This window comes from Carassius gibelio, chromosome A23 (assembly GCF_023724105.1).
Source record: "Carassius gibelio isolate Cgi1373 ecotype wild population from Czech Republic chromosome A23, carGib1.2-hapl.c, whole genome shotgun sequence".
Classification (NCBI taxonomy): Eukaryota; Metazoa; Chordata; class Actinopteri; order Cypriniformes; family Cyprinidae; genus Carassius; species Carassius gibelio.
Genome location: NC_068393.1, coordinates 20208701 through 20222568, shown reverse-complemented (window position 1 = coordinate 20222568; position 13868 = coordinate 20208701). Strand labels below are relative to the sequence as shown.

Sequence of the window (13868 nt, the reverse complement as noted above, 5' to 3'; positions counted from 1 at the left end):
AAAAGTGCAATATTATTATGAAGTAAAACAACATTTTTCTATTTTAATATACATTAAAATCTTTTTTATTTCTGTGATTTTCAGCATCATTACTCCAGTCTTCGGTGTCACATGATCTTCAGAAATCATTATAATATGATGATTTATTATCAGGGGTGTGCTGCTGAAACTGTGATATTCTTTCAGGATTCTTTGATGAATGAAAATTTAAAAAGAAAAGAATTTATTTAAAAAAGAAGTCTTTCTAACAATAAACACTACAGTTATCAGTTTGTGGTCAGTACAATTTATTCTTTCTTTCTAAAAAAAATAGAACTCTTTAAGGATGTATTTTTGATTGTTTTGATTCAGATCGGCACTTCGGAGCGTGTTCGCGACTCGGTTGATTCAGATCGGCACTTCGGAGCCTGTTCGATTCAGATCGGCACTTCGGAGCCTGTACGCGACTCGGTTGATTCAGATCGGCACTTCGGAGCCTGTACGCGACTCGGTTGATTCAGATCGGCACTTCGGAGCCAGTTTGTGATTTTTTTTTTTTTTATTGAGATCTGGACATCGGAGCAGGAATTTTTTGTCAAACAGTTCATTGGTGATAAATGAATATTTGGACCTGAGGCTTTTTTTTTTTACTTGTCGATTTGATTTTTAAATGATTTCAATGACTTTTGAAAGTAAAGCCTTCTTGTACCTCAGTTGCATGTGTTGTGTTTTATTAATTGTGGATGGATTTATCAACTGAGGAATAAAGTTGAATAGAAATTATCATGAACTCTTAAAGATGATGATGAAAAGAAAAGGTAATATAGCATATAAAAGTATATCTAAGTATGAACTAACTTGCGCAATACAGTAAATATTCTTACTCAGTGAAAAAATGTTTGGCTCAGTTTCCAGAAAAGTGTACGTCACACAACCTTTCATTATGATGCAAAATTGTTTCCTCTTAAGGTGAGTATTTAACATCTTTATTATTGTGGGGATTAGTGTGTAAGTGCCACACACACACACACACACACACCATTCAGAGTTTGGGATCAGAATGATATATTTTGATGAAAAACTGATTATTATTATTTTTTTTTAAGGAGTTTACTCATCACAACTGCATTTATTTGATCAAAAGTACACTGAAAAAAGTGAAATATTATTATGAAGTAAAACAACATTTTTCTATTTTAATATACATTAAAATCTTTTTTATTTCTGTGATTTTCAGCATCATTACTCCAGTCTTCGGTGTGACATGATCTTCAGAAATCATTATAATATGATGATTTATTATCAGGGTTGTGCTGCTGAAACTGTGATATTCTTTCAGGATTCTTTGATGAATGAAAAGTTAAAAAGGAGAATTTATTTAAAAAAGAAGTCTTTCTAACAATAAATACTACAGTTATCAGTTTGAGGTCAGTACAATTTATTCTTTCTTTCTAAAAAAAAAATAGAACTCTTTAAGGATGTATTGTTGATTGTTTTGATTCAGATCGGCACTTCGGAGCGTGTTCGCGACTCGGTTGATTCAGATCGGCACTTTGGAGCCTGTTCGCGACTCGGTTGATTCAGATCGACACTTCGGAGCCTGTTCGCGACTCGGTTGATTCAGATCGGCACTTCGGAGCCTGTTCGCGACTCCGTTGATTCAGATCGGCACTTCGGAGCATGTTCGCGACTCGGTTGATTCAGATCGGCACTTCGGAGAGTGTTCGCGACTCGGTTGATTCAGATCGGCACTTCGGAGCCTGTTCGCGACTCCGTTGATTCAGATCGGCACTTCGGAGCATGTTCGCGACTCGGTTGACTCAGATCGGGACTTCGGAGACTGTTCGCGACTCGGTTGATTCAGATCGGGACTTCGGAGCATTTTCGCGACTCGGTTGACTCAGATCGGGACTTCGGAGACTGTTCGCGACTCGGTTGATTCAGATCGGGACTTCGGAGCCTGTTTGTGTTTTTTTTTTTTTTTATTCAGATCTGGACATCGGAGCAGGAAGTTTTTGTCAAACAGTTCATTGCTGATAAATTAATATTTGGACCTGAGGCTTTTTTTTTTTTACTTGTCGATTTGATTTTTAAATGATTTCAGTGACTTTTGAAAGTAAAGCCTTCTTGTACCTCAGTTGCATGTGTTGTGTTTTATTAATTGTGGATGGATTTATCAACTGAGGAATAAAGTTAAATAGAAATTATCATGAACTCTTAAAGATGATGATGAAAAGAAAATGTAATATTCTATATAAAATTATATCTAAGTATGAACTAACTTGCGCAATACAGTAAATATTCTCAGTAAAAAAAAATGTTTGGCTCAGTTTACAGAAAAGTGTACTTCACACATCCTTTCATTGTGATGCAACATTTTTTCCTCTTCAGGTGAGTATTTAACATCTTTATTATTTTGGGGATTAGTTTGTAAGTGCCACACACACACCATTCAGAGTTTGGGATCAGAATGATTTATTTTGATGAAAAAACTGATTATTATTTTTTTTAAGGAGTTTACTCATCACAACTGCATTTATTTGATCAAAAGTACACTGAAAAAAGTGAAATATTATTATGAAGTAAAACAACATTTTTCTATTTTAATATACATTAAAATCTTTTTTATTTCTGTGATTTTCAGCATCATTACTCCAGTCTTCGGTGTCACATGATCTTCAGAAATCATTCTAATATGATGATTTATTATCAGGGTTGTGCTGCTGAAACTGTGATATTCTTTCAGGATTCTTTGATGAATGAAAAGTTAAAAAGAAGAGAATTTATTTAAAAAGGAAGTCTTTCTAACAATAAACACTACAGTTATCAGTTTGTGGTCAGTACAATTTATTCTTTCTTTCTAAAAAAAATAGAACTCTTTAAGGATGTATTGTTGATTGTTTTGATTCAGATCGGCACTTCGGAGGCTGTTCGCGACTCGGTGGATTCAGATCGGGACTTCGGAGCCTGTTTGTGATTTTTTAAAATTCAGATCTGGACATCGGAGCAGGAAGTTTTTGTCAAACAGTTCATTGGTGATAAATGAATATTTGGACTTGAGGCTTTTTTTTTTTTTTTGCTTGTCGATTTGATTTTTAAATGATTTCAATGACTTTTGAAAGTAAAGCCTTCTTGTACCTCAGTTGCATGTGTTGTGTTTTATTCATGGGCGTAGGTTTAGGGGGGACGCTAGGTAGTGGTGGGCGATACTTAGAAATTTGGTATCGATCTGATACCAAATAAATATAGAGTCAGTACCGATACCAATACTATACTTTTTACTTAAAAAAAAAAAAAAAACTGTTGTGTAGGGGAGTGCAGTAGGTCTATGTCATTATTTCTGAGGTAGATGAATGATCACTTATTTAGCCAATATTTGTTATTAATGTATTGAATTCACAAAATTATTAGTTATTAGGCACTGTAGAATTAATTATTTACAGCCTTTTAAGAAAAATTAATAATAAAATAAAGAATACAAAAAATCTCCCTTTTTTTCTGGTTTTAAAAGCAAATGAAATGAAGTGCACACAATTATTACTGAAGAACAAACACAGAACAAATATACCTGTGCAATTACATTCCCTGGAACCCCCCTTCTAAATGTGCTATCAGCTTCGCTCACTCTGTTCGCTGCTCCTCGGCGTGTTGTGTCAGTGAGTCACGTGGCGACACAACAACGAATCACAGCAGAGCAGCAGGAGGGGGAGGTGTAGCAAAGTGGGCCAGGATGCGAAAGCAGCGTTTGCTCAGGATTGTAGAGGTAGAAGACACGAGCAAAGTATAATGAACATAGATGAGATATATTTAAATTAAAATATCGATTAAATTACAATTGTATCGATCCGATACCAATACCAGTGTTGGCATCGATACTATCGATATTTAGATCGATCCGCCCACCCCTAACGCTAGGTACTAGTCCCTATCAATATTTTGAGATGACAAATTTGTCCCTACCAATATTTAGCAAGCTCCTTTGAACTGCAATTTGATCTTTGCACTGCTATTTGGATCGATTCTAACGGCCAGGACGACGACAGTATAAGAAACCCCGTAATTTGATTGGCGGCGGGGTATCTGACAGGCTACACGCGCGGGCTTGCACTACTTACTTTTGTGCTTGCACTAGCAGCGAGCGGGTGGTTTGTGTGCGCGCGCATGTTGACGACGCCGACGGTAAGTTACAAGGGCTCTCTGCCAGAGTAAAGACATTTTAATATTCCGGGTTTTTTTTTTTTTTGCCCCTTTTTGTACTTTGTAGATGCCACCCAAGAAGAAGAAAGGGGACATAAGAAGCTTTTTCATAAAGCAGATCAGAGTGTAAGTAGGCAAAATAACTAGCTAGCCACAAAAAAACTAGCAGTAGTGACTGACCAGGCTTACAAATGCATATTCTGTGGAAAATAGTATTAACTGGTGATAGTATTACCCAGATAGAATGCTACGTTAGCAAGTAACTGAACGTCAATTAGCCTGTAAGTTACCTTAACTTAGGATCTTGCAGTCAACATAAACGTGAGTGTAGGAGGGTAAATAGTGTTTATAATATAAAAATATTATTATATTTATTTAGATTTGTTTCCTTGTGGCAGAATATTTTTTGTTAGTGTAAATACTAATGTACATAATAATTTATCTTAATAAAACGTTTGGTTGTTCAGCATTACACAGTCTCAGATTTTTATTTTTTGAGAGTGCATTTAGATTATACAGTTATATTATACAAAAAAAGGTGTTTACATTATTCATTTAGCTGATGCTTTTATCCAAAGTGACTTACAATTGCTATGTATGTCATAGGTCACATGCCTCTGGAGCAACTAGGGGTTAAGTGTCTTGCTCAGGGACACATTGGTGTTTCACAGTGGATTCGAACCCAGGTCTCTCACACCAAAGGAATGTGTCTTATCCACTGCGCCATCAACAATGTGATATTATGGTGATGTTATGGCGATAGTGTTGTTGGTGATAATTTGATGATAATGCTGATGTTATTGTGAGGATAATGTGATGATTAAGGTGATTTTATGGCAATAGTGGTGATAATGTGGTGATGACAATTGTCATGTAATGGTGATGGTGATATGATGATGTAATAATAATGCTGAATGCATGCCCATTGTGATTAGAAAGTGAAAGTGAAAGTGAAGTGACATTCAGCCAAGTATGGTGACCCATACTCAGAATTTGTGCTCTGCATTTAACCCATCCGAAATGCACACACACAGAGCAGTGAACACACACACACACACTGTGAGCACACACCCGGAGCAGTGTTTATGTGATTATGTAATAGAGAGAGAGAGAGAGAGAGAGAGAGAGAGAGTCTCACCTCTGCAGGATGTTAGCGTCTAGTGACTCTAGGTCAGAGGTTAGATGTTTCACAGGATGAATGTTTATCTCATAAGTGACTTATCAGCAAATGTAAGCACAAACTGTACATTAACAAATGGTTTGTGTCATAGACAGGGGGTTAACCAACTCCAGTGTAAGGCTAAAAGTAGCCTTATATTAGTGTAATCTATCAAATACACACATCATGCCGCCTTTTAGACAAGTACCCAATATAAAATAATAATAAAATCATTTTACTACAACTGAATGTAATGTAATCACAATGCTTTTATCTCCAAAGTTATTCAAACAGCGAATAAGTTACAGAAAGCAGCAAAGAACATTTACATGATCATATATTATTGAAAAAATGCTCAACACTGATAGCGATCGTTCATCACAGAGATGTCTATATGACGTCTGCATTTGCATCTGCAAGCCGTAATCTTTAAAGTGTTTACTCATCTGCAATACATCTATAGATCGTTTCCTATCAGATGTCAAATAGATGGTTAGAAGACATCTTAAAATAGGTCTATCAGAGCCTCCTGGTTACAATCCGTCTACATTAAACTCCTTCATTCTGTTCTGTAGAGGTTAAAACAGCACAGGACCATCATGGGATTCCCAGGGTCCTCAACTGCAAATTAAAAACTGAAGGAAAATACAAATTATCTATTAGGTCGGCACAGAGAATTTAGCATTGTGAGGTTTATTAATCTTCCAGATCAGTTATAATGAGGACAATTATTGCATCTGTGGGTTAATCATTCACTGATTAAATCAAGAATTGGAGAAATGTAGCATTGCATCAGTGTCCCAGCAATGGATGCTCTGCAGTGAATGGGTGCCATCAGAATGGGAGCCAAAACAGCTGATAAATACATCACAATAATCCACAACACTCCAGTCCATCAGTAAATGTCTTGTGAAGCATTAAGATGTTTTTAACTTCAGACTGTTGCTTTCAGCTAAAATAGGAGTTCATAATCCATTAAAAAACACTTCCTCCAGTGAAAAAGTGGTCTAGTCTGAATCAGGAGAGAAATCAGATTTAGATTTAAAACAGTTAAACAAATATGTGGCTGGATTGTAAAGTGAGAGGCAACAGGAGATGCATTTTTTCACTAGAGAAAGCGAATTATAGAGAATTATGGAATTTTTTTAGCTGGATGCAAAGATTTGATGTTAAAAACATCTTTCCCACACAGCAGGAGACTCCTAGGCGGATCCGCCTTCAAGTCACCAAACCCGAGTGACTGTCAAATTCGTTTTGGTTGCCTCCCAGAGGATCAGCTCCACCTCCGGGCGGCGCCGTCAAACAGCGGATCCTGAGCAGACCCGTAATAAGCAGAAGAAGAAGAAGAAGAGTGGACCATGTCGTATGCTCTTTAATTTCAGAGAACCTAACACAGACACAGGTTTATTGAATTACACAATTCTTTGTTGCTGTTAGGATGCAGTAAAATATCCACAGCTTTAACACAAAACATCTGGCCTTGAAATCAGGATTAGTCATCAAATAATGTCTTCAGGATCATTCATACATGTGAAAAACAGTACAAAGGAAGACAAGAATAATGTTTTCTTTTGTTAGAAGTTAGTAAGAAACAAGTAGGACTACTGGATTTTATCCAGCAAATATGATGCAGGATTGTGTAATTTTTGCTGTGCATTGACAATGGATTGTTTAACCATAAAGTAGTTATATTTTTCACTGGATTTGCATTGCATCCTGTAGTTGAGTTTTTCTGTTGACTTACAGGAAGTGCCTCAGCCAACACTCCCAAAGTGATCATGGAAGTTACTTATAGTTACTGTATTAGCCTACTATAAAAACTCATCCAGTGCAGGAGTAAGCTGAATGAAATAACAGGCTGGTCTACTGTAAGGAATCAAATGTCGTTTCACTCACTCAGGAGTGTAACCACTGTGCCTCTTCTGTTACTCTGGTGCTGTTTTACCAAGAGATCTCAAGTGATTGCGAGGCAGCTACTGACACACAGCTGTTCATTTAAACAATGCTTATCTTTCCTTGAACTCCACAAGACAGTAGGGTGTCATGTTTGGCATTTTATGATTTTTTTTTGGGGGGGCATGATAATTAGGGCTCTGAAGATTGTCCACCAGATGGTGCCAAATGTTTAGAAATACTCTTTAATCTAATAATTAAGCATTAGTATGAATGGCCAAATAACTGTTGCTTTTAAATGTAGCACCAATGTACACTAAAATACCTCCTTTGTTTTATATAAATAGTTTGCAAAGAAAAAGCACACATTTCATTTTGGTGTATAAAGGCATATAAATCTTATCCTAGCTTTTGTGATCTCTGAGTAGTGAAGTAAGAGTCCATTTCATACACATTATTTATTGCGAAGTTTTACTATTTAAAGTTTTGTTTCTGTTCTCATGTCAGATGTGTATGTATGTATGTATGTACAGAAGCACAACAAATTCCTTGTGTGTTTACGCACCCCTGGCGAATAAAGCTTATTCTCATTCTGATTCTGATTTGAAAATCAGCTGCTGACTTTGGGATCATGTGTGTCATTTTCTGATTTGTTTCTTCAAACCCTAACTTAGCAGTGAAGATTCAAGATTGTTTCTGAAAGTATTTTTTAATCATTGATATATGCTGTTGGTATTGGACCAAGATGGTTTTTGCATTTGAGAGTTTATTTGTTGTTCCTGTATGAAATGTGAGCATTATAAGATTTTTGTATTGTCTGTGCATTCTGTTAAACTTCTCTGAATAAAGAGATTTACAACAGTGTATTTCTTAAAATCTGCATAATCATACAAAAAATATATTCAGAGTAAAACTGGTTATGCAGAATTAACAGTTGATTTGATTAAAAGATGGAAGCAGAACCAAAACATCTGAAAGATTAAATAAAAACATTTTTATCATCTCAAATGCTTTCCTTTCTGTTAGTAACTTGTGTGTTGGCTAAACTGATTCTTTTGACGTAACAACAGGAAGTAAACATACAGAGAAAAACATCTGCATCTCATTAAAGAAATGATCAGATTTTATATTAGTGTCCCTAATTATCATTAGAGATGTGCTATTAAATAAATAAAACAGGAAAAAACTACATTTTGTAAACTATTCCTAGTTCTTACATTCTAAATCCCCCACATAAAAATATGCAAAAAAAATATGTGTATATTGTCTAACAACAAAAAAATGCAGCAATGTTATGCACACTAAATATGGCACTAGTTACCAGTTAAACACTGCTCAACCAATCAGGTAAGGAACTATTTCTAAAACTACATTCATTAGTTTCATTCTCTAATTAAATAATAGATGTACAACAGACCACATGAATAAGCCTCTTTGTTATAATAGAAATACATAATCGAAATATGCCATACTACTGTACATTTTTACAGAACTTCTTTGTTGTTTTTGTTTTATAGAAACTGGTTCACAGTTATAAAATACAACAGTACCAAAATCTATATTTTAAGAGTGAGAATGTAAATAGCAATTACGCAGAATCTAATCTAACAAAAGTACCACCATCACACAGAAGCAGCAGCTCTTCTCTGAGATGAGCAGAGCATCAGATGTTCAATAAGAAATCCAACAGCGGTGATTCCCACCAGACCAGACAGAACCAGACGAACCAGAGCCTCAGTGACGCCACAGTGATCCAGACAATCTGAAAGAGATGAGACGTGTTCAGAAACATCTTGTTACGTTTTCCTGACTGGTCTAGGGGAGGAATGAAACAGCAAAAATGGATGGTGGTGAAATGAATGTGCAGCAGCACTAGATCAATCAGGAAAACGTAAGAGTAAATGGGGGCTCGTCCGGGATGGAGAGAGAAACATCACTGCTTGAACACACAAACAGAAACTTACGAATCTGGACGTAACAATCTTCTGTGCCATTTAATGTCTTTGTGAAAACGCTGTACAGAGGCTATTGTGGCAGGAAGAGAGATCTAAAGGTAGTATTTCTCATACCTTCCTGTGGTGAGCAGATCTCTTTCTTGTGAAGACGGACGCTCTTATTGCTCACTGGATTCACAGCCGTACATCTGTAGGTCTCTGAATCATTATAATGAAGATCTAATGATAAACTGAGGTTGATGCTGAGATCAGGATTGCTGTTCTGATTCACTATTTCACTCCCTTTATACCACGAGATAGACACGTCACGATCATTCTTCACCGAGCAGAACACAGAGCAGAAATCCTCCGTTTCGTGTTGTGTACCTGAAATACATGAAAGACACTGATATTTCTACTGCTATTATAATAAAAAAAAAAGAGTCCTAACAAATTTCATTATATAGAAACTGCTCAAATGATTGTAATGTTTTCTTTAGTATTGTTGCAGAAGTTCTGGGGTAATTTTACGGAAGCTTATTTCCACCATGGAATAAAAATGTGAGTTTTACATCTCACAATTCTGACTTATTTTCCCAGAATTCCAAGTTTATGTCACACAATTCTGACTTTTCACCAGAATTCTAAAGTTACATCTCGCAATAAGTTTTCTCAGAATCTTAGGTTCACATCTCGCAGTTCTACATTCTTCCTCAGAATTCTGAGTTTATATGTAGCATGTTCTGATTTTCCCCCCGTAATTCTGATAAAATCTCACAATTCCAAGAAAAAAAGGCAGAATTATAAACTCACAACTGAGAGAAAAAAGTGTGAATTGTAAGCTACAAGTGTCCCCAGTAAATAGACAGACCTGTTGATTGGTGCACACTCACTGATGAGTTTCTCCTGATGGAAGGTACAGAGACGGGTGCTTTAGGACAAAGGGAAACATGCACATCATCTTAAAGCCATATCTCTCTTAAAGAGGCCAATATTGCAGTGCAGTAATCACTATGGAACCAAATCTAACAATTATTATCCTATAACTTACTGGATGCAGCTGTAACTTACCATAAACATGAACTATGTATCTCTGTGCTGTGATGTGTGCACTGGTGATGATTAAGGCTTCATACAGTCCAGACTGATTAGTCCTGATGTCTGAGATGGTTAAAATTCCAGTTGTTTGCTCTAACTGCACTCTGCCAGTGAATTGCGTGTTATAATGAGTGTACATTTTCCCTTGATGCATCTGCGCGACACGTGTATTTTGTCTGCCACTTTCAAAAGACCACAGTATCTGAACATCTCCCTTCAGATCATCAACTCCAGGTTGCAGATTGAGAACCCCTCTCTCCATCACTATAACTGTTTCAGCATCATCAACATCTCCACCCACTGAAACAGTGTGAAGACAGGTGAATTATACAGGTAAACAAATGACTAATATGGTAATGATAATTACAGTTTCTAAACCTCGGTTGAATTTCAATGGTTTGATGTTCTGGGGAACCGACAGTTCACCACATAACCCCACTGCGGTCGACACAAACCAAAGCTCAGGTCATTTTATATTTTCATGCATACATTTCAATACATGCAAATTATTAATTTACGGGATCTTTTGAATCACAAATGTGAATTATTTTATCTATCAAAAACATGCATGGTTGTAACCATTTCATGTTGGATTTGCTGAAATCTCCTAAAATCCACTGCAGCATGCATGAAGTATGCAGTTACTATTATAGGATTACTGTTTTTGAAACCATAGACTTAGATGCAAGATCCTTCAGAGAAGAAGATTATAGAGTTAATTTCATATGAATTGTCTTAACCAGATCTAAACTTGAAGTGTGGTCGAGTGGCTAAAAATCAAGACTCCCTGACCAACAAACAACTGATTAAATGATGAAAAGGTTTTGAATTAATAGCTTGATCTTTGATTTCTTCTTCTCATGATTGTTTGTATTGTATCAGCAGGTCTGTGGTTTGACAGAACATGATCTAAAGATGGAGAAAGGAAGTCTTTTTGCGGTTTCAGACAATACTGCATGTAAAGGACAGAAGTGGTTTCTTTACCTTGAAAAGTGAAACCAACAGCAGAAATGAAAATATGGCTCTCTTTAGATTAACTTATTAACAGATTAGTTTTTTTTTTGGGGGGGGGGGGGATTACCAAAAAATATATAAATTCAATGTCTTTCTTTCTTTCTTTCTTTCTTTCTTTCTTTCTTTCTTTCTTTCTTTCTTTTTTTCTTTCTTTCTTTCTTTCCTTTTCTAAATTTAGCTTTGTGTGACTGTAAAGATGCAGAGTGTAAGTCAGCAGGAAATGGTTATGTCAGTGTTTCCACTAAGGTGACTTGTGTAGGCTATATATTTTTTTAAATATATATTTTTTCCTGATTTGTTGGTGTCGTGGCAACATCAAGAAATGTATTGCCATGACTTGATTCCACAGCTGATTTTTTTTTTTTATTATTTACTACAAAACAATTACTAAAAAGAACATTCATATATTGCATATATTGTTATAGACTTGTTATGAATTGTGTATATTTACTTAAGATCAGAAATCAATAATTTATACTGCTTATGTGCTTACAGGCCATATGTTCAGCTGCATTTTCTCACAAGTTCATGGTTATGCAAGTCATAAGAATATTCGCTTATCTGTGAATGTTCATAGTAGCATGGAACTGTGCTGAGTTTCAAGACACATTTTAAAGTGAAACCTTTTGCATTGAGGACAATTAAATACAATTCCAATTAAAATATGCATGTAATGTGTGTCATCTTACCCTCTATACAGATGAAATATAAGATGAGAAGCCACATACTGATGAATGTATTTGTTGATATTGCGTTGAGTTGTTGTCCTCTCGATGATGAACCTGAAACTCAACTGAGCAGATGGTCTTTGGAGGAAGTGACCTGTAATGACATCAGTCACATGGCTTCCACCAGAAGAGGGCAGTGCTGTACTGAAAACTGCCTCTCAAACACCTGTCCGCTCACCTTTATAACTTTTTCCAACTGATCCATATGCATTAATCGGCTTAGACACCAAACAGGCAGACAGATGTGCGGGAAACATAATTATTATTATTATTATTTATTTTTTTACCAGAAAATAATCAACCTGTTAATATGTTAATGTTCCTACTAACTTTATTATTTTTTATAATAATAAAGTTATTTATTATTTATTTATTATCCCCCTTTTTAGAGCCTTCTGTTATGTCTGAGGAACAAGAAAACAGAACAAGGAATGCTAGACTGTTTTGTAATTGGCTAATGTTTAAATAAATAGAGGAAAAACTAGTAGGGCTACATTTATTATATTAAATTACATATCTAAGTTTTTCCTTTTGTGTTGAATATGAAATATTTTTCGTTCATTTCTTAGTTTTATAAACGTCATAAACAAACAAACAAACAAACGTTTTTAATCGTTTTTAAACGAAATTAAATTTAAATTCAAATTCAAATGTCAAAGGTCAAAATTCCTGTTATAATGTAGATTTTTGAGGGGGCACTCTCGTCATAAATTAATCTATTACTTTTCCTACATAATTTTTAACAAAAAACATTGATAAAATATATATTTGGGAGTCTTAGACCTTTCCAACGATATATATACATATAGTCACGATTAGATTAGATTTAATTGTAATGAAGTAAATGTAGGCGTCCCACAGAGAGGACGGGTGACAGTTAACAGGTTAAAAGGGTTGAAGGGGTGGGAAAACAGAGTGCACTAAAGGTGAGAGCCGTTTCATTGCAGTTTGAAGGATCATTGGCGTCTTGGATTTCTACACAGATTGTGAACAGATTTTGTCATTAGTTCGCGAGTTTGATATTACAGTAGAGTTCTGTTTCTCTACAGACATTTAAACACTGGCACATATGCGGGTTCGCGAATCATTTGAGTCAGTTCGGGAGTTCTGAGCGGGGTCGCGAATCATTTAAATAAGTTTGTGGATCACAAATCATTTGAATCAGTTCGGGAGTTCGGAGCGGGATCGCGAATCATTTTAATCAGTTCGGGAGTTAGCGGGTTCCCGAATCATTTGAATCAGTTCGGGAGTTCGTAGCGGGTTCGCGAATCATTTGAGTCAGTTCGGGTGTTCAAAGCGGGTTCGCAAGTCAGTTTGGTGATCGCGAATCATTTGAATCAGTTCGGGAGTTCGTAGCGGGTTCGCGAATCCTTTTAATCAGTTTGCGGATCGCGAATCATTTGAAACAGTTCGGGAGGTCGTAGCGGGTTCGCGAATCATTTGAGTAATTTTGGGAGTTCAAAGCGGGTTCGCGAATCATTTGAGTCATTTCGGGAGTTCGTAGCGGGTTCGCGAATCATTTGAGTAATTTCGGGAGTTCAAAGCTGGTCCCCGAATCATGTGAGTCAGTTTGGGGTTCGCGAATCATATCTGTATGGATAGGCATTTTTAACTAATTTAGTACCTAGCTCTAATTACGTTTTCCAAGCGTGTTTAGGTGTGATATGTGAACTCATATTATTGGTTTTAATGATGTGCCTTTTAACAGTATCAAGTATATTCAAAAACTAAACAAATCGTGCCTAAAAAGTGCATGCATCTAGGCTAATGTAAAGTTACATGTTGAAGTATAGTGCGTGTGTGCATTTTGAGTGCATTCTTTGAATGCATGTGAATGATCACAAAATTCAAGATATGGAAGTTAGA

The 13868-nt window shown here is 36.0% G+C and overlaps 1 protein-coding gene across 1 annotated transcript; it reads right to left on the bottom strand.

Annotated features, from left to right (window-relative positions):
- Positions 1–8051: 8051 nt before the first annotated feature.
- Positions 8052–12090, bottom strand: LOC127944926 (SLAM family member 5). The gene is made up of 5 exons (XM_052541352.1): positions 11964–12090; positions 10234–10560; positions 10034–10093; positions 9298–9549; positions 8052–8990 (listed from the first exon to the last, which is right to left on the bottom strand). The coding sequence occupies exons 1-5, from the start codon at positions 11998–12000 to the stop codon at positions 8851–8853; spliced, it is 816 nt and encodes a 271-aa protein (XP_052397312.1). The 5' UTR covers positions 12001–12090; the 3' UTR covers positions 8052–8850.
- Positions 12091–13868: the final 1778 nt, after the last annotated feature.

Excerpts from the sequence above, each read along its gene's own strand:
- LOC127944926 (XM_052541352.1), bottom strand. The coding sequence starts at position 12,000 with ATGTGGCTTCTCATCTTATATTTCATCTGTATAGAGG. Across the intron at positions 10,561-11,963 it reads ATATTTCATCTGTATAGAGG|TGGGTGGAGATGTTGATGAT; the intron begins GTAAGATGACAC and ends ACACTGTTTCAG. Across the intron at positions 10,094-10,233 it reads ATACATAGTTCATGTTTATG|CACCCGTCTCTGTACCTTCC; the intron begins GTAAGTTACAGC and ends TTTGTCCTAAAG.